The sequence below is a fragment of the Centruroides sculpturatus genome, unplaced genomic scaffold (assembly GCF_000671375.1).
Source record: "Centruroides sculpturatus isolate CEXI.00-Female unplaced genomic scaffold, Cexi_2.0 scaffold354, whole genome shotgun sequence".
In the NCBI taxonomy this organism is placed as follows: Eukaryota; Metazoa; Arthropoda; class Arachnida; order Scorpiones; family Buthidae; genus Centruroides; species Centruroides sculpturatus.
The window spans coordinates 295,104-323,038 of record NW_019384699.1 but is presented as its reverse complement, the minus strand read 5'-3'; the positions used below and the strand labels follow the sequence as shown (position 1 = coordinate 323,038).

Sequence of the window (27,935 nt, the reverse complement as noted above, 5' to 3'; positions counted from 1 at the left end):
ACTTTTACTATTTGTAAAATAAATGATTGATAATAAAGAACACTTCAATACGTCATAAAATTTTTAATTTAAATTATATATATTTTAATTGATAAGTACCTAAATTTTATCAAAAAATTATTTTTAATAAAAAACTAACTGTCCCGACTTTATTTTAGATAATTAATGACAAACAAAATATTTAGCAGAAAGCATTCATCATCTTTTTGAAATATTTTCTGTTTAATTTTACTCAGCATATTTTCAAAAAATTATTTAATAAAATGACAAGTTTATCAAAATCTTTGCTATAGAAAAAGGGTAAAATTGCACTTAGGTAGTCTTTATGGTAGCACTTCCGGTCGCCATCTTGTTTGTGAACGCGACGTCCACAAACAAGATGGCGACCGGCGCAGCTACTTACTACATCGACATTTAAAGAAAAAAAATCTTTCATTCACCGTTGACATATTTTAAATTCCTTTTCTTCGATTTATTCGGTAAAAAAACATGGTTCGGATGATTNCCATCTTGTTTGTGAACGCGACGTCCACAAACAAGATGGCGACCGGCGCAGCTACTTACTACATCGACATTTAAAGAAAAAAAATCTTTCATTCACCGTTGACATATTTTAAATTCCTTTTCTTCGATTTATTCGGTAAAAAAACATGGTTCGGATGATTCTTTCGTAACTTCATCCTTTTTCATAGTAGAAACTTTTTCCGCATTCTTAAACACACATCTACATTCTTCCTCTTACGATTTTTGGATTTATTGGTACTGTATTTACTTCCGGGGCCGAACGTTCAATTTCTGGCTCTTTCCATACTGAAACACATCCCGCTCCTGGATAAAACTTACTCGTACGCTGAACAAACTGGTCAAACCGTTCTCCTTTATTATTATTTTTTCCCCTCCTTTTGCTCGCAAGAATCTCGTCTATTTCGACAACCTTTCCAGGTCCATCCAATTTTCATTCTGGTAAAATTAGACTATGAAACAATCATAATGTGCCGTATAAATTCGCCCAGTCAACAGCTGTTCGATTACTGGCGCCCACAGCCAAATAGTACAGTACATTCTATGCAAATTAGATGTCAAATAAACGAAAAAAATGGTTCCCCAAGAAAATTTTTCCAAATTTATGTTTAAAAATTACTTCAAATGACGAACTGTTCATTTTGCATTTATGAAATCTAAAAGAAACAGAATCGCAATCCTTTCGATAATTGACAAAACTATGTCTTCTTGTTTATAAAATCGTACTGCCTGCTGTGTTACCAGCTTAGAGGTATGAAGGAGTATATGTCAGTAGTTGCAATTTGGCACAGAGTATTAGGTGCCCAAATCATGCGCGCGTGAAAAAAAAACAGACTTGTAGGTTCTCAGAGGACCGAGAACCGAGTCAAAATAAAAATCAAAATGACGACACACACTACAAATAGGCAGTAGTGCGAGATTTGCTCATGCGTTGCTCGTTGGAAAGTTGGAAATGTGAACGGTGCGAAACTGAATTTTGACAAACGCGTGCGTTGGGAAGTTCGAAATGAGAAATCGAATTTTGACAAACGAATCTTTAAAAAAACCCCATTTATCTGTCCTGTGTTATTCCGGACATATCTCTGATCGCCACGTGCTGACCTTGACCGGTTGACCCCAGATATCTCGTTTCATCAGGAACGTTTTTGAAAGTAGATGGCGCTAGTCGTTATAATTTTATATTAAAACTAACTTCCGAAATATAATTTGTTTTCTTTTTACATATATATATATTTTGTTTGTGCAAAATAAAAAAATAATTTCGGACGATACAACAACCAGGATTATTTTTTTTTCAAAAACGGAAAATTTTCATTAGGCATCGACAAAAATTCAACCCAGGGCAACACGCAACGGAGAGAAATTTCAAAATTGGATAGGTTAATTTCACCGAAAATGCCTCGTGGTCGTGGCCGACGAAGTTTGAAAGATCGCGCTCAAAACCAACAATACCAAAGAAGATTGGAGAATGAGAACGAGACCTGCCTTGAGCGTCAAAGCGATCCCGCTTAGTAGTGAGTCTCCGAGACATAGTCTTGTCCCAAATATGGCCTTGCCGTTTTACTTGTTTAATTTACGATCACCATCACATTTCGGACAATCTGCATCTGCAGGTTGCATACCAAACTTTATGGCAAACATACCAACTGATGAAATTCTCTTGTCAAAATCAAATTCATGACATTCTGATACTAAAAAATGAAAAAAAATCTCTTGAAATACACTTTTGCCAAGAAAATTGTTGATGTTTTCAAAACTCCGCCATTACAACAATAAACGACAAAATATCAAATGTAAACTTTTGAACAAAATGATTCGCACAACAATATATAACTTTTTGAACCTGATTAATTAAATTACTCTTAACAAAGTTATAAAATGTTAGGAAATTAACCTACAACCGAAACGAGTTTAGAAATCTATAAACTAAAGACAGCGACACCTAGATTAACTTTCAAAGGACGCGTGTTGTCGAGATTCCGGAAGTGCCGCCATAGGGCTATCTAGATGCACTTCTTCCAAAGAAAAGTAAATAAAAAGTAAAAAATGAATGATTTCGATTATAAAAAAAGTGAATTGAACAATTTTTCCCTTTTTTCGCTCTGTAAGTAGTAAGAGGGCATTCTTCCATACATGTTTTCCAGCAAACGTCTAGACCAGGGTTGTCCAACTTTTTTTCTTAATGGGCCAAATTAGAAATTTACGTATATTTAGCGGGCCACAGAGTACTTTATATAAATATAAGCTTTTAAAACGTTGAAAATATGAATATCAAATTTTAATAGCAAATATATACAATTATAAAAATTCTGTATTATTGACACACTTTACCAAAAAATGAAAATGTATCTAAAAATTGAAGGTGCAGTGAGCCGCATAACCATATTAAGTGCGCCGCAGTGCGTCCCGCGGGCTGAAGGATGAACATCCCTGCCTTAGGCACATCGCACATGTGTTGTGTTACAGTATCTTAACTAAAAAAAGCAAGCATACTCTCTCCTCTTTTTCATTACCATTAATTCCCTAAATGCAGGGGTTAAGTGTTTTACTGGTTTCAAGATTTTCATCTTAATCGTGCAGTAAATCTGTATTTAACTATTTGGTAAATTGCACACAGTATATTTTAGGAGTATGTAGTTTCAATGTTGTGCCCTTATGAAGTTCTATATGATATATTCAGAGATCTTGGCACAACATACACCCTACAGATTTCATGTGAAAAAAATGTCGTAAACTTCCATGTATTCTTTATTGAGTTTCAGTAGGCCCAGCTTCTCACATGTGGTACAACCTATATAATGAAATTTTTATTTTTCTAATAAATCAAAGTTTAACCGGTTTTTTTTAAATACTACAATTGTCATGTGCCTTGCCTTTATTGACTTATATTTATTATTAATACATGGTACTACTGCATGTTCACAATGTACTACAGCATGTTATTACGTTAGAATGTTACTAAACGCACAAAGTACACTGTGCATGTACTACAACATACACAACTACAGCAATTCTTTCTTGTTAAATCAGTATCTTTCATATGACCTTAATTAGTTATTACTTTTTACATAGACTGAGACTTTAAAATCACTTTGTATTTATTATCGACATTGCTGAACGAGCTATTAATAATGAAACATAAATTAAATTAATCTTATTTTTTCGCATTAATGTGATTTATATTGAAATTTCTGTATGAATTTTATTTATAGTGTAAATATAGTGGTTGTAAGGAGTATCCAGTAACAAGAAACGATACTATTGACGATATCGAAGGAAAACGAATTTACGTTTACTTTGGTTTGGTAATAAACTTTACTAACAATTTTTATCAATTATTATGTTTTATTTAAGGAACTTCTCTGAAATGTTTGTAAATGATTTCAATTAATTTTAATAAAATAAATTATTTATTTTAAATTTTCAGCTTGAATATTTAGGCAAAAATGAAGAACACTTTTAACCATTTATCCATCTCTTCATTATTTTCACTACAAATTAGATCCAAATATATGCTTGCAAAAAATTGAATAATGAAGTCGTTCCATATGCAAAATAACTGTCATTCTTCATTTGAAAGCATAAGTCTAAAGCGTACAGTATTCCAAATAGAAACCATATTAATTGATGCATGCAGTTCTTGCAGCATTCATACATTCTGTGCACAAAACTTCAGACATGTTAACATGCCTTTGTATGTGCGTTAATGTCTGTAAATCATGTTGTGTAATTTGAAATTCACAGTACAGTCGATCCCCCCTATAACACGGTAGATACGTTCCTGTTTTTATGAATCCAGCTTTTAGGAGTCCAGCCAATCACAGCCCGGCACGTATGCAGTTTACGGACTACGGCTGTTTGAAAGGTTTCTTCCATATAATTAATCGGTTTTAGACTAATTCGACTTAACATTTTCAAAATATGTATAATTTTTCGGGAATAATCCATATAATCTATGCTATAAACGAAAAATTGTAGGATTACTTACCGAGTGTGCACCGTTGCTTAAGCTTGTTTTCGTCGTGGAGCAGCGCACTAAATGGCGGCCGCTTTTTCTGATAAGTTATTTTTCTGCGAAAAATTCGTTGAACTTTGGAAACATCATTAATAGAAATAATTTTTATGACCGTTGAATAAAAAATGTTTTTTTTTTCACAAGAAATGTATAAAATTACAGTACTGTATTAGACTTACAGTAACTAATTTCATGGGCGTAGCGAGGGGGGAGCCTGGGTGGGCACGGCCCCTCCCAGGGAACCTGGTGCCCCCCCAGGAAATCACAGCCGAAAAAGTGTTGAGTCGATTTGTAAACACCTAAAGCTAAAATAAAAGTTTTGAATACTAAAAAAAAGGTGAACGGCTTGCTCGGTGCCCAATAATGAACAATAATTTGAAATAATTCAATTTTGTGTCAGGTTGGCCTCCACTAGGCCCCCCCATAATAAAACTCTGGCTACGCCCATGACTAATTTAGGTCTATATACTGTACAGACCATAGTAAACTCAACTTACCCACCTAAACTCTCCATAGCATGTAAGTAGTTCGGCTGCTCGTCCACTATTGGTCCAGATTCGACCAATCCTGTCGCGACACGAGTCGGCGATGTCGTTTTACCGCATTTTACGAGTCTCTTTTAGCGTCTTTATACAAATACGGTCGCAATTTTTTCGCNGGATTTTTTCAATAAACATTACGTAATTTGTTTTTGCCGCCAAAATATATCGCTAGACGCACGTGACTAGTTTTAACATCTGCAGCAATTAACACATTTTAACATATTTAAAAATGAGTGCAAATATCGAAAGTAAATCTCCTGTTGTGTTTCTGACACGTACAGAAACTTTTAGTGCCTGCCATAGATTGAATAGGTAAGTAATCATCATTTATATGTAATTTTAAATCAGTTGTAATGTTATGATCATAATCGAAAGTAGTAAAAGAAAAAAAATGTTAATTTAATAAACCTGTTGAAGATTAGCCTTGCAATCAATTTACAAAATTAGTTGTAGAAGGTAAATGTTTTCCTGTTATAGCATTATGGTCATCACAGTTTGATATTGAACCAACAGTTGTAATGAAACTATTGATATTAATTATAATATGTATATTTTATCCTGTAGTATAATAAATATTAGATTTTCTGTTAAAAGTGAGTAGAAGAATTAGATCTTGGAGATGATAAAAATAATATAATATAATACATCTCTAGACTTTAAATTAAGAGATATTTACATTTAAGTCTAGCATTGACAGAAGAAGAAAATCAGAAATTATATGGAAAATGCAACAATTTAAATGGTCATGGACATAATTATAAAGGTAAATACTTAATATATAGTAATTTAATTATTTATTATCTTTATATTAAATGTTAAATTTGTGAAATTGTTTCTTGTGTTTTAATTGTATAATTTTATAATTTATTACAGTGGAAGTTACAGTAAAAGGAAAGGTAATCAATTATATATACATTATTAAAAACTTAACATATAGTCTACTCTTTCTTATAAATAACAAATTTTAAATTATAATTTAAATAAACCTTTAATTAATTTTTTAGATAAAATATTTATTAACAATAATAACCATAGATTATTTTTACATATTTAGTTAAAGGTTTGTAAAGATTTGCTTCAATCCACTTTTATTTTAAGTAGCATATATTTTTTTCTATTTCACATATAATTGATTTTAACAATTAAAGTTTTAAAAAATATTTTGTTTGAATATTGTTTATATGCCTTGTTTGTTTAATATAATTAAGATATGTTAAATGATAGCATAAATTATTGATTAAAAATTGTTTATCAGGGCTGTGGAGTTAGTACAAAAAAGCTTCAACTCAGACTGACTCTTTTATTTATACATCAATGTAGGGAATAAATGATAAATATACTAATTACATAGTTTTTATATCAATTGAAAGCATGCAATATACAATATATTTCATCACTGTCAACGTGAATTATCAGGCTACTTTCTAGACCCATAACCTATTAGTCTAAAAGCTATAGTTATGCCATTGTAACTCTACTTGTTAAAGAAATTACAAACATTCAGTAACCTTAAAGCTTATAAAAAAGATAAAACTTAGAAAATAAAAACAGTGAGATTATATTTTTATTAAAATGATATAAAGTATAAAGTAATAGGATATAATAGGAAGAAATTACAAAAGAAAATCTGGAATTTCTTTCCCTACCAGTTTTCTTCTTTTTTTCAGATTAAAGTATTACTTGAATATAAAATATAACTTGAAAAATAGATTAATCAAATTTGCTTCTGTGAAATAAGAAATTTTAAAATAAATTTAAATTGTAATATAAATAATCAATTAGGAGCCAAGATATTCCATTTTCATCAACTTCAACTCTAACTGCAGTAATTCAAGAATTGCTTTTGACTTTCACTTGACTCTACAGCACTGATATCTGTGATAAATAATTTTCGTAATTAGAGCTAAATTTGGCAAACAATACCTATATAATTTTTAAAAGTTTCTGTTTTAATAAAAATTATATTTATACACTATATATAATTCAGTTAACTCAATTAATAAAAATATTTTTTCATGTAGGTTGATAAAATAACTGGAATGGTTATGAATTTAGCTGATTTGAAAAACTACATGAATGTAAGTATTTAAAGTACAAAGCTGAAAATTTTAATTAAAGTATTTAGCTTTCTATATTTAATATAAAGTATTAGCCCAAATTTAAGTCAGTCCTGAAAATAAGTTGTGTGACAATTTTGGAATCCTTATTTTCTGAAAAATTAGAACCTTTATATAAATTAACTTATTATATTAATTTTACTTGCATATGAAAACATTAGCAATTTATATTAAAAAAAATTCGGAAAGTCATTGAAACAATACTTTATCAGAACTTTCATTGTCATCATGCTGTTTCCTGTTTAATTGTAATTATTACTGATTCCTGTTTTATTGTCATTATGACCTTTAGCCTCTTTGAATATTACATTATCCTCTGTTCTGTCCAAGTTATTGGTAACACAACATTTCTTAAAGCCTTTTACAAAATAGTGTCTTCACCAATAACCTTTTGTAATTCAACTGTTATTCTACAAGAATATATGGAATTTTTGTTACTTTCTATCTATGCCATTGATTATGAAAATTAGTTATGTTCAATTACATTTCTTTCCTTTCAAAATTACTTTAGTTAGAAATAAAAATTTTTTGAATTTGTATTTAGAAATATATGAAAGCCAATTAGCAAAAATTAATTTTTGATTGTTCTCAGCTTTACAAATCACATTTAAATTACACTTAATCAATCAGAAAATTGTATTCAAATTGACTTTTTTGACATATATTTCTCAAATGAATATTCTTATCATCATCATCATCATCATAATTTACTGGTTAAAAGATAAGCAATTATATTTTTAAGCTAAACATTATAGTAATAATCAATGTAAAATCTTCAAAAAAGTGAATAATAAAACTTTGCTTCATAAGGCTATAAATAATATTTATAGTATGAAATTGTTTATTTTATTTCTGAAAATTAAAAGAAAATGGTAATTTTTAACATTTCATTAACTTAATGAAAACAAGACTAATATTTCTTGAAATATCTAAAATAAAATATAATTACAATTAAAAAAACTCTTGCGTGCCTTGCACATATTGACTTTGTAAAGTAGAAAGAAGTTTTAAGAAATATTATTTTTTTTTTGCTGAAAAAAATAAATTTTGAATAGAAAAGTAAATTCAAAATATTGATTACTAACCTGTTTTTTTTATAAATTTTCCTATTAAATATAAGTGTGTTACATAATTGCTATTATATATTTCTAATCAAAACATGTGAAAATTGTGTATACCAGATTAAACCTTGATTAAGGCAAAATTAATTAAATTATTAGCTATTAAATTAATGATTGAGATATGATTATGTCCTGTATATATTACAACTGAATTTTAACTATTACAAAATTTAATTGTTGATAAATTTATTAAATTATATAATGATTTACATAAAATTAACATAATAGTTTTGTAGATATATGAATTTGATGATATAATTTAATTTTGCTTATATTATTTAAAGCTCTTATCATCACCAATCATTCCAAAACCGTTCTTCAAGCTTATTTGAATTTTCAATGCTTTTGTAATGCATTTGATATGTAAGATTAAATAAATAATTTAGAGTCTTTACTTTTTATAAAATATTTTAATAATAATTTATTCATTTTTATTATTATGTTAGCTCTTATCTTTGGGTCAAGGACAGAAATTTTGTTGTTTAGAAAATCATTTCTTCTCTCTGCAAGCAATGCAATGTTCTTTTACAAAAATTAAAAAAAAAAATTATTATTGTGATTGTGACATAAATATAACATTCAGTTCAAATTGGTGTTGTGTTAGACCAAACTCAAAGCATTAGCTACTAAAAATAGTTATGTTGATATGCTATTAGTCAGGAACTTTTTGAACACAGATGTATATTCTATGTTATGTTTATTTAATATTGTTGTTTTTTGTAGCATAATAATAATTACTAAGGTAAATATTATTATACTCTAGTACTTAGTAAATATTATTACAGTACTTAAAAGTCTGGAAATATTAGATCTTAATAATAATATTTACCTTAGTAAATATTATGAAAGCATAAAATTTTTAACACTTTATTTCATACTTTCATGTTTTTGAAAGACAAACTAATCTTACATCAGGTTGTTTCTATTAAGCACTATATATTACTATATCACATTTTTTAAAAAGAAAAACAATTATGAGAAAGTGTTGAATTTCTGTAAAAAGCTCTCTCTCCATATTTTTGCAGAATAACTTCATATTGTCCATAAGCAGAAGTAAGAAAATAATCTCCTTATCAAAAGAAAGTTTTTGCACTCTTCCATAATATAACAAAATCTTTTATTTTAGAAGACTAAATTTTAAAATAAATTCCTATTTTTAATTAATGCAATTCTTAAAAGGGGGGAAGTACAGTAAAACTTGTCCAAAATGGAATCTTAATAAAACAGAAACCTACCAAACTGGAAAAAATATTCAGTACCAAACAATTCTGATTTACACAGGTTTCACTGTACAAACATTTTTTAAAATAGTTGTGAAATATTCCATATGAAGCTTTATAACAAATATATGTAAAAATTTTCAATTAAATGTTTTTTTAATACTTGTCTTAAACCAGAAGACTGTTTTAAATAAAAGTTGTTAGTTTCTGTATCTCAAATTTATACTATATTTCTGCACATATTAAGGGTGTGCTCTCAAATATATAAATTACTTTTTCACAGTTTTGAAGTTTTGAAGTATGTAGTTTTGCTTTGCTTATAAGAGCATTCTCTAATACATGTCAGCATGTTTTGACACTGCATTGCTGTATAAATGTAAATATAATGATAAAGTAACTATTTAGTGAGATCTTTGTAATAACCATTATTAAAAGAAAAAGCCAAAATAAAAAAAATTATTCCAATACTATAAAGTTTCTTTTTAAATAGAAGATGTTTTTAACAACTGCTACTTTACAACTGATTAATATTAGACAAAAATAAACACTGCAAAATCTAACAAACCAGTGAGAAAATTATACACAAAGTGTGAATGTTTTTGCCTGTGTTAAATGGGCATTGTCCAGCAATAAACTGGGGATTGTGGAACATGTGTGGGGGGAAAGGGGTGTATTATGTAAGAAGAGAGGAGGGGATATATATTTTATAGAAAGACTTCCAGGCAATGGGGAAGGAGTCAATGTCCTGATAGTTTATGGCTGTGTGATCTTTTTAAGTTACTTTGTGGAATGTAGTATTGACTTTACCCCATCTATAAGGGCTTGTTCCTATACAAGGTCTGTCCCAAAAGTAAGTGTACTGATTTTTATTTCAAAATATACAAGAGTTACATCAAACTACAAACAATCTCCTTCAAAGTACTGTACAATCCTTGTGAGGTCACACAGTAGTTCCAAAGTTTTTTCCTCTGGTTTTTTCCTCTAGCAGTATTAGAAATTACTCAGCAAACCACAAAACATAACATACAAATAACATCTTATCCTTGCCGAGAAAATATTTATTTCATAAAAACAAATGTTTTCAGCCTGATTCACAGGCCATCATCAGGTTGTGAACAAAATTAAACTAAAGCATTCCAAAATAGAATATAAATTCAAAAAATTAAATAACTAATGGAATAACAAAAATAAAATAAAAATTAATCATCTCAATCTTCTCAATGGTGCTTTTTTTATTAATAGAAGAGAATTCAATTACATCACATGAATTTTGAACTGTTCAAATTAATCATGTAAAAAATATAAAATAAGAATGTAAGATTGTTTACTAACAATATCTCTAATAAAATTAAATTACTAATTTAATTAGTTGGAGTTCTTACTTGTTAGTAAATTTTTAATCATAAACTTCCATGTAGAGGGAAGACTTTCTGCATCCCTCGCATTCAAACATCCTTCATGTAGTTTACTCTTATAAATTTGGATATTTTCTGTTGTTGCCACCAAATATGGGGAATATACAGGTTTGATGATGGCTGCATCATTCCATTTGACTACAGAGTCTTGCATCTGTGCCATTTGTGACAGAATTGTTGCATTGGACTCTTTTCTTATATTTATGTTCTTTGAATCTAATTCCCAAACTTCTCGTGGTTACTCCAATATAATCTTTTTTAATATCCAATTGCTTATTTTCGTATGGAATTCTGTAAACTCCCGGTTTTTCTTCTGACTTTATATTCTGTTTTGGAATGATTTAGTTCTAATTTCATTCACAACTTGATGATGGCCTGTGAATCAGGCTGAAAACATTTGTTTTTATGAAATAAATATTTTCTCGGCAAGGATAAGGTGTTATTTGTATGTTATGTTTTGGTTGTAGCAGTATTTGAAGTCATTTTCTGTAAGGGTGTTTAGTTCGTCAGTTTAACTTTTTTGATGTTTTCCACTATCCTGAAATGATGACCTTTCAACTTGGATTTTATCTTAGGGAATAGGTAGAAGTCACATGGAACTAGGTCCAGACTGTAGGGAGGTTGTGGGCATGTGAGGATTTTTCTTGGCCAAAAACTCTCGCATTGATAGCTCTGTGTGAGCAAACACATTATTGTGGTGCAGCACCCAATCTGCAATGTCCCTGCAGACTTGCTTGACCCATTTTTGAAGTCATTACAAGACATCTTTGTAGAAGGCCTGATTAACTGTCCTGAAGGTAAAAATTCTTTGTGCACAGTTCCACAGCTATAAAAAAAAATAAGCATTGTCTTTACCCTAAATCTTTATGCCATCTAAGAACCATGTTTCTTGATAAAGTGGCATCTCCATAAGCTTTGGTTAAATCTGCAAATGTCTTGGTTGTAGATTCTTGAGTTTCACACAAAACTTGATACCGTAACATTGAGATTTTTCTTTATTTCAAACGTAATGATGTTTTAAAACACTATCTTACACAAACAGAGATTGTGCACATTTGACTTAACTGATCAACTTGAAACAGGTCTAGATATGCTGCTAAGATATCTAGCAATGCAAAAATACCAATTAATGATATGTTAAGCTGCACAGTCATTAAATAAAAAATCAGTACACTTACTTTTAGGACAGACCATGTACTTGCATATAAGAACATGCTCACATACAAGGACAAAAATATAGTATAGATCTAATACTTTATATATGTAATGTGTATGTATATCATTTATTACATGAATCAAAAAAGTTTAAAAATGGAGTGAAATCCAAAAAATACCAAAAGTATTTAAAACAAATTCTCAATTTTTTAAAATAGATTGAATTTGAGTTGATTATATGTAATAATCAAATTTTCAGTTGTTTCTTCTTTTANTCACCACCCGGCAGCCCCATTGTGGGCCTGGCCGAACCCATAATGGGTTTGCAAAAAGAGGCTCTCTTAGTGCCCACAGGGCAGAAAAAGTTAAAAAAAGACAGTAAAAGAAGAAATTATACTTACACAAAATAAAAATAAATTCAATGCGATTTTTGGCATGGCATTTCTTTTATAATATTGTCAATATCTGCTTTTATGGTACTAGTCTTAATTGTAAGAATGTTAGTTAAGTAAAAGTAAACCATTTTTAAATTATTCCTATAAATTTAAGAAAACATGCAAGCTAAACCTTATACTGTATTTTCACTTTATTCTCACTACATATTAGGACAACTAAAGGAAATAATTTATTCCTGCATGACTTCTTCCGACATAACGTAATCGATCAGCATTTCTATTTTGTGGGTTGACGTCATTCAGCTGACCAATCAGCGCGTTGTGCCATCTGGATATTTAGTCGCACGTGCTTGGAAGCTGTCCCGCATTCGACAATACAGCGCTTCCATTCCGCCATTGATATTCGAATATACAATCGCAATCTTATCGTTTTTTTCACATGTAGTATAGAAATTTGTAATAAGATACATAATGCGGTTATAATAAGATATTAATTTTAATTAATTCAAAGTATGTTAAAATATGAAAGTAATCACACAATATGTCTTTATATTATAGAAAATACAAGGGAAGCGGCTTCCAAGGACGGCACGCCACTGTATTTTAGCAAGCCCAGTAGCGTGGCGTAGTGGGGGAGGCGGGGGCGGCCGGCCCCGGGCTGCACTTTTTAGGGGGCGGCAAAATTTCACAATAAATAATAATAATATCTTGTAAACATTTGAACCATTTCATTTCATATTTTCGTCGCATTTTTTTTTTTTGTACGACTCATTCGTATTCATATACACCTGCAATATCCAACAATATCCAATAGAGCTAAGTCATCTAGGTTACTTACGTTACTTCTATCCAAGTCTCCCTAGTCACTAACTGTTACTGATTTGTGATTACTGTACTGATGATGCACTGCACATTATTTTTCGCATTGCAAAATGACATATGCATGCGTCAGGAACTTCTTTTCGAACAAACCTCACCTGCCGTCCGGGTCAGAGATTTTAATTAAAAAAGGTGGCAACACTAGCACGGAATTTTTCATTACTTATTCTGTGACGAAACTGAATTTTAGTCTTTTAAATTGAGATACTTAAATAAGGGGACGGCGAATTTTCCTTTGCCCCGGGCGGCTGACACCCACGCTACGCTACTGAGCAAGCCCATTATAGGTTCGGTTAGACCCACAATGGGGCGGCCGGGTGGTGAGGAACGAAGCTCGACGTATCCGGACGGACCAACCCCAAAAAATTCCAAGGAATTTTCGACCCGTTATCCGGGTCCTGCAGAACGGTAGGCTGCCATCTTGACCGCTCGGCCTACCGCTGTAGGAAACCTGGGATGTTCAATCCAGAAGTCGATCCCAGATCTCCAGAGTCAAGTCGAAAACCCCAGAAATTTTTTAAGGAGGTCGTTCCCATTCCTCACCATTCGGTCACCCCATTATGGGCCTGGCCGAATCCATAATGGATTAGCTAAAAAAATATTTTGTGTTCAAGGACTGGAAAGAACTCAGAAAAGATTCCCACTGACTGCAGGTAGAATTGTTCTACCTGCACTAGACGGTAAAATTGCTGTATTAAGACAATAGCACGTTTTGATTCCAGAATAGAACGATAAATTAAAATTAATTAAAATTTAATTTTCTTCATTATTGAGGGGAAAGGAAAATACTGTACTACATATGATAATTTTTCCAGCGCCCTCTATGGATTTTTTCAATAAACATTACGTAATTTGTTTTTGCCGCCAAAATATATCGCTAGACGCACGTGACTAGTTTTAACATCTGCAGCAATTAACACATTTTAACATATTTAAAAATGAGTGCAAATATCGAAAGTAAATCTCCTGTTGTGTTTCTGACACGTACAGAAACTTTTAGTGCCTGCCATAGATTGAATAGGTAAGTAATCATCATTTATATGTAATTTTAAATCAGTTGTAATGTTATGATCATAATCGAAAGTAGTAAAAGAAAAAAAATGTTAATTTAATAAACCTGTTGAAGATTAGCCTTGCAATCAATTTACAAAATTAGTTGTAGAAGGTAAATGTTTTCCTGTTATAGCATTATGGTCATCACAGTTTGATATTGAACCAACAGTTGTAATGAAACTATTGATATTAATTATAATATGTATATTTTATCCTGTAGTATAATAAATATTAGATTTTCTGTTAAAAGTGAGTAGAAGAATTAGATCTTGGAGATGATAAAAATAATATAATATAATACATCTCTAGACTTTAAATTAAGAGATATTTACATTTAAGTCTAGCATTGACAGAAGAAGAAAATCAGAAATTATATGGAAAATGCAACAATTTAAATGGTCATGGACATAATTATAAAGGTAAATACTTAATATATAGTAATTTAATTATTTATTATCTTTATATTAAATGTTAAATTTGTGAAATTGTTTCTTGTGTTTTAATTGTATAATTTTATAATTTATTACAGTGGAAGTTACAGTAAAAGGAAAGGTAATCAATTATATATACATTATTAAAAACTTAACATATAGTCTACTCTTTCTTATAAATAACAAATTTTAAATTATAATTTAAATAAACCTTTAATTAATTTTTTAGATAAAATATTTATTAACAATAATAACCATAGATTATTTTTACATATTTAGTTAAAGGTTTGTAAAGATTTGCTTCAATCCACTTTTATTTTAAGTAGCATATATTTTTTTCTATTTCACATATAATTGATTTTAACAATTAAAGTTTTAAAAAATATTTTGTTTGAATATTGTTTATATGCCTTGTTTGTTTAATATAATTAAGATATGTTAAATGATAGCATAAATTATTGATTAAAAATTGTTTATCAGGGCTGTGGAGTTAGTACAAAAAAGCTTCAACTCAGACTGACTCTTTTATTTATACATCAATGTAGGGAATAAATGATAAATATACTAATTACATAGTTTTTATATCAATTGAAAGCATGCAATATACAATATATTTCATCACTGTCAACGTGAATTATCAGGCTACTTTCTAGACCCATAACCTATTAGTCTAAAAGCTATAGTTATGCCATTGTAACTCTACTTGTTAAAGAAATTACAAACATTCAGTAACCTTAAAGCTTATAAAAAAGATAAAACTTAGAAAATAAAAACAGTGAGATTATATTTTTATTAAAATGATATAAAGTATAAAGTAATAGGATATAATAGGAAGAAATTACAAAAGAAAATCTGGAATTTCTTTCCCTACCAGTTTTCTTCTTTTTTTCAGATTAAAGTATTACTTGAATATAAAATATAACTTGAAAAATAGATTAATCAAATTTGCTTCTGTGAAATAAGAAATTTTAAAATAAATTTAAATTGTAATATAAATAATCAATTAGGAGCCAAGATATTCCATTTTCATCAACTTCAACTCTAACTGCAGTAATTCAAGAATTGCTTTTGACTTTCACTTGACTCTACAGCACTGATATCTGTGATAAATAATTTTCGTAATTAGAGCTAAATTTGGCAAACAATACCTATATAATTTTTAAAAGTTTCTGTTTTAATAAAAATTATATTTATACACTATATATAATTCAGTTAACTCAATTAATAAAAATATTTTTTCATGTAGGTTGATAAAATAACTGGAATGGTTATGAATTTAGCTGATTTGAAAAACTACATGAATGTAAGTATTTAAAGTACAAAGCTGAAAATTTTAATTAAAGTATTTAGCTTTCTATATTTAATATAAAGTATTAGCCCAAATTTAAGTCAGTCCTGAAAATAAGTTGTGTGACAATTTTGGAATCCTTATTTTCTGAAAAATTAGAACCTTTATATAAATTAACTTATTATATTAATTTTACTTGCATATGAAAACATTAGCAATTTATATTAAAAAAAATTCGGAAAGTCATTGAAACAATACTTTATCAGAACTTTCATTGTCATCATGCTGTTTCCTGTTTAATTGTAATTATTACTGATTCCTGTTTTATTGTCATTATGACCTTTAGCCTCTTTGAATATTACATTATCCTCTGTTCTGTCCAAGTTATTGGTAACACAACATTTCTTAAAGCCTTTTACAAAATAGTGTCTTCACCAATAACCTTTTGTAATTCAACTGTTATTCTACAAGAATATATGGAATTTTTGTTACTTTCTATCTATGCCATTGATTATGAAAATTAGTTATGTTCAATTACATTTCTTTCCTTTCAAAATTACTTTAGTTAGAAATAAAAATTTTTTGAATTTGTATTTAGAAATATATGAAAGCCAATTAGCAAAAATTAATTTTTGATTGTTCTCAGCTTTACAAATCACATTTAAATTACACTTAATCAATCAGAAAATTGTATTCAAATTGACTTTTTTGACATATATTTCTCAAATGAATATTCTTATCATCATCATCATCATCATAATTTACTGGTTAAAAGATAAGCAATTATATTTTTAAGCTAAACATTATAGTAATAATCAATGTAAAATCTTCAAAAAAGTGAATAATAAAACTTTGCTTCATAAGGCTATAAATAATATTTATAGTATGAAATTGTTTATTTTATTTCTGAAAATTAAAAGAAAATGGTAATTTTTAACATTTCATTAACTTAATGAAAACAAGACTAATATTTCTTGAAATATCTAAAATAAAATATAATTACAATTAAAAAAACTCTTGCGTGCCTTGCACATATTGACTTTGTAAAGTAGAAAGAAGTTTTAAGAAATATTATTTTTTTTTTGCTGAAAAAAATAAATTTTGAATAGAAAAGTAAATTCAAAATATTGATTACTAACCTGTTTTTTTTATAAATTTTCCTATTAAATATAAGTGTGTTACATAATTGCTATTATATATTTCTAATCAAAACATGTGAAAATTGTGTATACCAGATTAAACCTTGATTAAGGCAAAATTAATTAAATTATTAGCTATTAAATTAATGATTGAGATATGATTATGTCCTGTATATATTACAACTGAATTTTAACTATTACAAAATTTAATTGTTGATAAATTTATTAAATTATATAATGATTTACATAAAATTAACATAATAGTTTTGTAGATATATGAATTTGATGATATAATTTAATTTTGCTTATATTATTTAAAGCTCTTATCATCACCAATCATTCCAAAACCGTTCTTCAAGCTTATTTGAATTTTCAATGCTTTTGTAATGCATTTGATATGTAAGATTAAATAAATAATTTAGAGTCTTTACTTTTTATAAAATATTTTAATAATAATTTATTCATTTTTATTATTATGTTAGCTCTTATCTTTGGGTCAAGGACAGAAATTTTGTTGTTTAGAAAATCATTTCTTCTCTCTGCAAGCAATGCAATGTTCTTTTACAAAAATTAAAAAAAAAAATTATTATTGTGATTGTGACATAAATATAACATTCAGTTCAAATTGGTGTTGTGTTAGACCAAACTCAAAGCATTAGCTACTAAAAATAGTTATGTTGATATGCTATTAGTCAGGAACTTTTTGAACACAGATGTATATTCTATGTTATGTTTATTTAATATTGTTGTTTTTTGTAGCATAATAATAATTACTAAGGTAAATATTATTATACTCTAGTACTTAGTAAATATTATTACAGTACTTAAAAGTCTGGAAATATTAGATCTTAATAATAATATTTACCTTAGTAAATATTATGAAAGCATAAAATTTTTAACACTTTATTTCATACTTTCATGTTTTTGAAAGACAAACTAATCTTACATCAGGTTGTTTCTATTAAGCACTATATATTACTATATCACATTTTTTAAAAAGAAAAACAATTATGAGAAAGTGTTGAATTTCTGTAAAAAGCTCTCTCTCCATATTTTTGCAGAATAACTTCATATTGTCCATAAGCAGAAGTAAGAAAATAATCTCCTTATCAAAAGAAAGTTTTTGCACTCTTCCATAATATAACAAAATCTTTTATTTTAGAAGACTAAATTTTAAAATAAATTCCTATTTTTAATTAATGCAATTCTTAAAAGGGGGGAAGTACAGTAAAACTTGTCCAAAATGGAATCTTAATAAAACAGAAACCTACCAAACTGGAAAAAATATTCAGTACCAAACAATTCTGATTTACACAGGTTTCACTGTACAAACATTTTTTTAAAATAGTTGTGAAATATTCCATATGAAGCTTTATAACAAATATATGTAAAAATTTTCAATTAAATGTTTTTTTAATACTTGTCTTAAACCAGAAGACTGTTTTAAATAAAAGTTGTTAGTTTCTGTATCTCAAATTTATACTATATTTCTGCACATATTAAGGGTGTGCTCTCAAATATATAAATTACTTTTTCACAGTTTTGAAGTTTTGAAGTATGTAGTTTTGCTTTGCTTATAAGAGCATTCTCTAATACATGTCAGCATGTTTTGACACTGCATTGCTGTATAAATGTAAATATAATGATAAAGTAACTATTTAGTGAGATCTTTGTAATAACCATTATTAAAAGAAAAAGCCAAAATAAAAAAAATTATTCCAATACTATAAAGTTTCTTTTTAAATAGAAGATGTTTTTAACAACTGCTACTTTACAACTGATTAATATTAGACAAAAATAAACACTGCAAAATCTAACAAACCAGTGAGAAAATTATACACAAAGTGTGAATGTTTTTGCCTGTGTTAAATGGGCATTGTCCAGCAATAAACTGGGGATTGTGGAACATGTGTGGGGGGAAAGGGGTGTATTATGTAAGAAGAGAGGAGGGGATATATATTTTATAGAAAGACTTCCAGGCAATGGGGAAGGAGTCAATGTCCTGATAGTTTATGGCTGTGTGATCTTTTTAAGTTACTTTGTGGAATGTAGTATTGACTTTACCCCATCTATAAGGGCTTGTTCCTATACAAGGTCTGTCCCAAAAGTAAGTGTACTGATTTTTATTTCAAAATATACAAGAGTTACATCAAACTACAAACAATCTCCTTCAAAGTACTGTACAATCCTTGTGAGGTCACACAGTAGTTCCAAAGTTTTTTCCTCTGGTTTTTTCCTCTAGCAGTATTAGAAATTACTCAGCAAACCACAAAACATAACATACAAATAACATCTTATCCTTGCCGAGAAAATATTTATTTCATAAAAACAAATGTTTTCAGCCTGATTCACAGGCCATCATCAGGTTGTGAACAAAATTAAACTAAAGCATTCCAAAATAGAATATAAATTCAAAAAATTAAATAACTAATGGAATAACAAAAATAAAATAAAAATTAATCATGTAAAAAATATAAAATAAGAATGTAAGATTGTTTACTAACAATATCTCTAATAAAATTAAATTACTAATTTAATTAGTTGGAGTTCTTACTTGTTAGTAAATTTTTAATCATAAACTTCCATGTAGAGGGAAGACTTTCTGCATCCCTCGCATTCAAACATCCTTCATGTAGTTTACTCTTATAAATTTGGATATTTTCTGTTGTTGCCACCAAATATGGGGAATATACAGGTTTGATGATGGCTGCATCATTCCATTTGACTACAGAGTCTTGCATCTGTGCCATTTGTGACAGAATTGTTGCATTGGACTCTTTTCTTATATTTATGTTCTTTGAATCTAATTCCCAAACTTCTCGTGGTTACTCCAATATAATCTTTTTTAATATCCAATTGCTTATTTTCGTATGGAATTCTGTAAACTCCCGGTTTTTCTTCTGACTTTATATTCTGTTTTGGAATGATTTAGTTCTAATTTCATTCACAACTTGATGATGGCCTGTGAATCAGGCTGAAAACATTTGTTTTTATGAAATAAATATTTTCTCGGCAAGGATAAGGTGTTATTTGTATGTTATGTTTTGGTTGTAGCAGTATTTGAAGTCATTTTCTGTAAGGGTGTTTAGTTCGTCAGTTTAACTTTTTTGATGTTTTCCACTATCCTGAAATGATGACCTTTCAACTTGGATTTTATCTTAGGGAATAGGTAGAAGTCACATGGAACTAGGTCCAGACTGTAGGGAGGTTGTGGGCATGTGAGGATTTTTCTTGGCCAAAAACTCTCGCATTGATAGCTCTGTGTGAGCAAACACATTATTGTGGTGCAGCACCCAATCTGCAATGTCCCTGCAGACTTGCTTGACCCATTTTTGAAGTCATTACAAGACATCTTTGTAGAAGGCCTGATTAACTGTCCTGAAGGTAAAAATTCTTTGTGCACAGTTCCACAGCTATAAAAAAAAATAAGCATTGTCTTTACCCTAAATCTTTATGCCATCTAAGAACCATGTTTCTTGATAAAGTGGCATCTCCATAAGCTTTGGTTAAATCTGCAAATGTCTTGGTTGTAGATTCTTGAGTTTCACACAAAACTTGATACCGTAACATTGAGATTTTTCTTTATTTCAAACGTAATGATGTTTTAAAACACTATCTTACACAAACAGAGATTGTGCACATTTGACTTAACTGATCAACTTGAAACAGGTCTAGATATGCTGCTAAGATATCTAGCAATGCAAAAATACCAATTAATGATATGTTAAGCTGCACAGTCATTAAATAAAAAATCAGTACACTTACTTTTAGGACAGACCATGTACTTGCATATAAGAACATGCTCACATACAAGGACAAAAATATAGTATAGATCTAATACTTTATATATGTAATGTGTATGTATATCATTTATTACATGAATCAAAAAAGTTTAAAAATGGAGTGAAATCCAAAAAATACCAAAAGTATTTAAAACAAATTCTCAATTTTTTAAAATAGATTGAATTTGAGTTGATTATATGTAATAATCAAATTTTCAGTTGTTTCTTCTTTTAGAATAAATTATTTTATCTGTCGTTTTAATAATTATAGATATTTTAAAATAATAGTTTTAGATAATACTTCTTCTTTAATTATTATTAGTTTTGTGTTAAAATTTATAATTTAGATATTGTTACCAAATTTTTATTCTAAATCAGTTAATTAAATAATACTTAATTATAATTTAATTTTGAACAAAATTTTATTTATAGATAGCAATTATGGATATATTAGATCATAAAAATCTGGATCAAGACATACCATATTTCAAAAATAAAGTCAGGTAAATAATTAACTTTTTTAAAAATTTTAATTATACTTTCAAAAATAGAAAACTGAATTATCCATATCATCAGGGTCCTTATTCAGATATATTATAAATACAGGAAATTTTATAATTAATGAATTTAGAGGATCAATATTTTCAGTGAATATAGGGAGAATTTACCATACCTATGAAGAATAAAAACAAATGATCTGTTATGACTTGAAGTATAAAATGCATTTAGAAATAAACTTGCCTAATAAATTGTGAGAAAAGCTAAAAATATATGACACTTAATTTCTTTGCACCTGTTGTAAGCCATTTATAATAATGCCACAGGCTGTCATACTAATGGCCATGTTGCTAGAAATCAACCAAGGCTCATGCAAATGTTTATCAAATAGTGGCAAAAACCACAATTTTGTTGCAAATGAAAGCTAAGTCTAAACCTTCAGTTTTTAATTTTAACAGTCATTATTTTTTAATGTCAAAAATCAGCATATAGAGGATAAAAAGATGAGAATAAATGTTTTTAATAAAAAAAGTTGTGACATTGATGTAAAATCTAATTTTGAATAAAATCAAATTTTATTCAAAATTAGCTTAATTGGTGAGAAATTGTAGGATCTGGCAATTTACCCTGTGTCTATTCAAAGCCATCTATAATTATTGAAGATGGTAATACTCAATTGGAGTTAGTGTCCTTGACCTCTCTGCAAACAAACATTTTCAATTTAATCTTCTGCAATATGAATGGTAGGAGTTTGAAATAAAGAGACTTTTACCAGACAATTTTGACATATGTTTTTTATATGGCATAATAAGCATCATATGTTTGCATACTATACAAACAAAATCATGAATTATAATACTTTAAACCAAATTTGGTTATTTTATAATTTCAAGTATTACAGTATTGGTCCAAATATAAGTTGATTCCCAATTTTGGAATCATTACTTTTTGAAAAAAATTGGGATCTGAATATAAGTCAACTTTTTATTGTTAATTTTATTTGCATATAAAGAATTATCAATTTGCATTAAAAAATTTGGAAAGTTATTGAACCACTACTTTATAAGAACTTTCATTGTCATCTTTACTATTTCCTGTTTTATTGTCATGACCTTTAGCCTTCTTGAATATTACATTATCCTCTGTTCTGTCCAAATTGTTGATAACACAAGATCGTTGGTAAAGACACTATTATGTAAAGGGCATTTCTTAAAGCCCTTTACATAATACAGTATCACCAACAATCTTTTATAATTCAACTGTTATTGTACAAGAATATATGGAATGTTTGTTACTTTCTATCTATGCCATTGATTATGAAAATTAGCTATGTTCAATTACATTTCTTTCCTTTCAAAATTACTTTAGTTAGAAATAAAAATTTTTTTGGATTTTGTATTTAGAAATATATGGAAATCAATCAGAAAAAATGAATTTTTGATTGTTCTGTTAGTAATTTTTACAAATCACATTTAAATCACACTTAATCAATCACAAAATTGTACTCAAATGATTTGTAAATATAACATATACAGGGTGTATCAGAATGACGTTTTAAAATTTTGGGGGATTGTAGAGGATGAAATTTTGAACATTTTGATATAAGAAACCTATAGCCAGAAATTTGAACTAAAGTGTCTACAGTGGTAGGAAGTCTTGACCGCCCTTCACTTTGGTAGCTACCTTCTGTCCATTGACGTCATGCTATTGCTGTGGATGGAAGACTGTAAATACACAACTACAGTGGTCTAACTGAGCCTGTGTACAGGACGTTGTGTACTTAGTGCTTGTCATCCTTCAGGTCACCATCAGAGGGGAGTGTGGCATCTTACAGGGAGTCGGACAAAACATGGTTTGTCATTGCACATTATGTAACGAAGTTGGTGGTTGTCACATCAAACATTTACTCTAAAGTTGTGCAGCCACTGATTTGATGTACAGTTTGATTGCCCTCTACTATTTTGTCAATAAAACTTGTCAAAAATACTGTATTCTGCTGTTTCATTCAGCATACCGACTGCATAGAATGTGTAAAGTGCTGTAGACACTTTAGTTCAAATTTCTGGCTATAGTTCCTTATATCAAAATTTCATCCTCTACAATCCCCCAAATTTTTAAAACATCATTCTGATACACCCTGTATATCTTTTTATAAAGAAAGATATATATGTAATAAGTGAGAAATTATAACTTATTGATTCTTTTTTTGTTGATAGCAATAAAAGTGAAGTTAATAATAGTTAGAGAGCCAAAGTGAGACAATATTCTATGCATTGGATAGTAGGCTGCCCAGCATATATGTCATGCCAGGGAAAGGAAGCTTTCTTGCATATTTCAGCATATTTCATGTGTATTCCACAAAATGTACTTTCAGTTTTATGACTATTGAAAACAAAAACGAAACATTTTCATGTTTGCTTGCCTTAATTTTTTATAACTGTCTAAGGCATTTTTTTATAAAGTCTACAATATGAGAAAAAAAACTCAGCCTGTTCCAACTTTAGATGATGATTAAAAACATTCAAACAACACTAAAATCAAGAAAGGATTATTTTATTCTTACATTTCTTCATAAAATTATAAGTTATCTATCAAATGCATTTTGACACTTCAGCTTCTTCGGTGATAATACAATTCAGTCTATGTGCAGTATATTTGTAATTATGTTGGGATAGTTTTGTAATTACAAATCTATCCCAACATGCATTAACATTAATGCCATTATTTAAATTAATATTACAGTAGAACCTTGCTTAACAAGCATAATTCATTCCAGAATCTTACTCGTAATGCGAAACACTCNAAAGTATTTAGCTTTCTATATTTAATATAAAGTATTAGCCCAAATTTAAGTCAGTCCTGAAAATAAGTTGTGTGACAATTTTGGAATCCTTATTTTCTGAAAAATTAGAACCTTTATATAAATTAACTTATTATATTAATTTTACTTGCATATGAAAACATTAGCAATTTATATTAAAAAAAATTCGGAAAGTCATTGAAACAATACTTTATCAGAACTTTCATTGTCATCATGCTGTTTCCTGTTTAATTGTAATTATTACTGATTCCTGTTTTATTGTCATTATGACCTTTAGCCTCTTTGAATATTACATTATCCTCTGTTCTGTCCAAGTTATTGGTAACACAACATTTCTTAAAGCCTTTTACAAAATAGTGTCTTCACCAATAACCTTTTGTAATTCAACTGTTATTCTACAAGAATATATGGAATTTTTGTTACTTTCTATCTATGCCATTGATTATGAAAATTAGTTATGTTCAATTACATTTCTTTCCTTTCAAAATTACTTTAGTTAGAAATAAAAATTTTTTGAATTTGTATTTAGAAATATATGAAAGCCAATTAGCAAAAATTAATTTTTGATTGTTCTCAGCTTTACAAATCACATTTAAATTACACTTAATCAATCAGAAAATTGTATTCAAATTGACTTTTTTGACATATATTTCTCAAATGAATATTCTTATCATCATCATCATCATCATAATTTACTGGTTAAAAGATAAGCAATTATATTTTTAAGCTAAACATTATAGTAATAATCAATGTAAAATCTTCAAAAAAGTGAATAATAAAACTTTGCTTCATAAGGCTATAAATAATATTTATAGTATGAAATTGTTTATTTTATTTCTGAAAATTAAAAGAAAATGGTAATTTTTAACATTTCATTAACTTAATGAAAACAAGACTAATATNGAAATTATAACTTATTGATTCTTTTTTTGTTGATAGCAATAAAAGTGAAGTTAATAATAGTTAGAGAGCCAAAGTGAGACAATATTCTATGCATTGGATAGTAGGCTGCCCAGCATATATGTCATGCCAGGGAAAGGAAGCTTTCTTGCATATTTCAGCATATTTCATGTGTATTCCACAAAATGTACTTTCAGTTTTATGACTATTGAAAACAAAAACGAAACATTTTCATGTTTGCTTGCCTTAATTTTTTATAACTGTCTAAGGCATTTTTTTATAAAGTCTACAATATGAGAAAAAAAACTCAGCCTGTTCCAACTTTAGATGATGATTAAAAACATTCAAACAACACTAAAATCAAGAAAGGATTATTTTATTCTTACATTTCTTCATAAAATTATAAGTTATCTATCAAATGCATTTTGACACTTCAGCTTCTTCGGTGATAATACAATTCAGTCTATGTGCAGTATATTTGTAATTATGTTGGGATAGTTTTGTAATTACAAATCTATCCCAACATGCATTAACATTAATGCCATTATTTAAATTAATATTACAGTAGAACCTTGCTTAACAAGCATAATTCATTCCAGAATCTTACTCGTAATGCGAAACACTCATTGGGCAAAACAATTTTTTGTATATAAATTAATATAAAATACAATAATGTGTTCCATGGCAAAAAATACTCAAATATTTATGTATAATGTTTGTAAAGTAATATATTATTTTTCCGACTTTTCCAACGATTATCGACACGCCTGTGTGCCGGAAATAGCCGTTCCCTAATGGGTACTTTACGCAGATTTGCGTTAGTGTGCCAGGCCTGGACTTTGTCATTAAGCGTGCACCGAATTAAATAAAGTTTGTTAAAAACAATCCAATATTTAATAAAATTTCTAGTAATAACTATATACAAAATTTAGTAAAAATCAAATAACAATTTATTCAACATAAATCAATAAGAATTTAACCCGACAAAACTCAATCTATTTTCTAACTTAACTCTATTCCCCTTTGGAATTCGACAAAATCAAAGACTTAACTTATATACAATAATTCTTATGAATTAAAGATCCTAATTGTCACCTCAATATACTAGGAACCTTTTTCCACAACTCTAGACTTTCTCTAATCTTCGATCCACAAATTGAATAACTTCATAATCACCTTAGAACTACTTTATCCTATTGGACACCACTCTCTCGTTTGCTGCTACGAAGCTCACCATGCTTGTTGCTAACAGAAGCTCACCTCGACCATCTTCACTTGAGATTCGGTCTTTATACTGTGAGGTGATGGCACAATTCTGAGAGTGATCACTTCCCTCATTTACATACTTATTTGCTAACAAACTTTTTTCTGTTTGTCTGGCAGCCTATTTTCCGACAATACTCGCTAACTTTTTACATTATTCTTTTTGACAATTTTCGGGATGTTTTATTCTTTTAAGGTTTAGCAAGTTTCCTAAGTTGTGCTTGTGGGGTCTCCCCCCTTTTTCTCGGTGCGGACTTAACTTTTCTCTGCAAGTGTGTGCGATTTTTAACTATGGCGCTTTTCTCTCGTCAGTGAGTTGGTTTCTCTTCTATTTTTAAGTTTCTAAGGTGAATGGTGAGGAAACCGTCATCCTAACAAAACATAAGTCCCAAACAAAAATAGAATAAAAGCAAAAATAAAAGTAACTAAAAATAATGCTCGGACTTGGTTCCTTACATGTTTATTCAAAGGAAATTATACAATATACATTGTTAAGGAGCATGAATCATCATCTTTTCTTCTAGCTTGGAATGAACCAACCTGAATGCGAATTCAATTTGCAGAAAACAAAAAAAATCACAGCTAATATGTCTGATAAACATGTCAAACAATATGCCAAATTCTTGGGCTATGTAAAGGCTATAATTAAATATTAGAAATTAATTAATTTGAATAGAGGTAGGCAGTTATGTTGCTATCTTGTATTATATTTAATAATTATAAATAATTAATTTTTAATATAGACATTTCTAAAATTTAATTTGGAATTGGTCATTAAATTTAATACAAGATGGCAGCATAACTGCCTACCTCTAGTCAAATTAATTAATTTCTAATATTTAATTATAGCCTTTACATAGCCTAAGAATTTGGCATATCGTTTCATGTGTTTATTATATAACGGGCTATGATTGTTGATGTTTATAAGTAATATGTGTGAACAAAAGTTTGGAAAAATGTATGATTACAAGTGACACTAAGATACTAGTGGAATGAGTGCTAGACGTAGACTGATGGCACATGTGCACAATCCAGGACTTTCCCTCTTCTCATCGCTTGTTAAGCGAGTTATTTTTTTACAATTTGTTTTGCTCATTATGCGAAATACTTGTTATGCGAGGTGCTTGTTAAGCAAGGTTCCACTGTATATTTACTTTATTTATTGTTGAAAAATATTCTTTAATATTTCTTTTAATATTAATATTTAAAGTGTAATAGTATTTAATAGTGTTTAAAGAAAAGAATAATATTAAAAGAAAAATTAAAGAACATTTTCCAATAATAAATAAAGAAAATATAAATAATAATAATTTAAATAATGGCATTAATTGGCATGTTGGCATAGATTTGTAAAATAAAGACTAATATTTCTTGAAATA

At 28.7% G+C, this 27,935-nt stretch overlaps 2 protein-coding genes across 4 annotated transcripts in view; both read left to right on the top strand.

Moving 5' to 3' along the window:
- Window positions 1-5,222: 5,222 nt before the first annotated feature.
- LOC111627506 (6-pyruvoyl tetrahydrobiopterin synthase-like) lies at window positions 5,223-7,632 on the top strand. Its single transcript, XM_023371092.1, has 4 exons — window positions 5,223-5,391; window positions 5,763-5,842; window positions 5,953-5,975; window positions 7,101-7,632. The coding sequence occupies exons 1-4, from the start codon at window positions 5,309-5,311 to the stop codon at window positions 7,167-7,169; spliced, it is 255 nt and encodes an 84-aa protein (XP_023226860.1). The 5' UTR covers window positions 5,223-5,308; the 3' UTR covers window positions 7,170-7,632.
- A 6,223-nt stretch (window positions 7,633-13,855) lies between these two features.
- LOC111627504 (6-pyruvoyl tetrahydrobiopterin synthase-like) overlaps window positions 13,856-27,935 on the top strand; it is a 24,234-nt gene continuing 10,154 nt past the window's right edge. The window contains exons 1-5 of one of the 3 annotated variants that reach the window (XM_023371091.1): window positions 13,856-14,402; window positions 14,774-14,853; window positions 14,964-14,986; window positions 16,112-16,168; window positions 21,507-21,577. In XM_023371091.1, coding sequence (XP_023226859.1) covers window positions 14,320-14,402; window positions 14,774-14,853; window positions 14,964-14,986; window positions 16,112-16,168; window positions 21,507-21,577 — 314 coding nt within the window. In that variant the 5' untranslated portion in view covers window positions 13,856-14,319. Of the gene's footprint in view, window positions 14,403-14,434; window positions 14,684-14,773; window positions 14,854-14,963; window positions 14,987-16,111; window positions 16,169-21,506; window positions 21,578-27,935 lie in introns of those variants that run through there. The other 2 variants (XM_023371089.1, XM_023371090.1) reach the window with 2 other exon arrangements.

Coding starts and splice junctions, on each gene's coding strand:
- LOC111627506 (XM_023371092.1), top strand. CDS start 5,309: ATGAGTGCAAATATCGAAAGTAAATCTCCTGTTGTGTTTCTGACACGT. Junction 5,392..5,762: donor GCCTGCCATAGATTGAATAG/GTAAGTAATCAT, acceptor TTTACATTTAAG/TCTAGCATTGACAGAAGAAG. Junction 5,976..7,100: donor AAGTTACAGTAAAAGGAAAG/GTAATCAATTAT, acceptor TTTTTCATGTAG/GTTGATAAAATAACTGGAAT.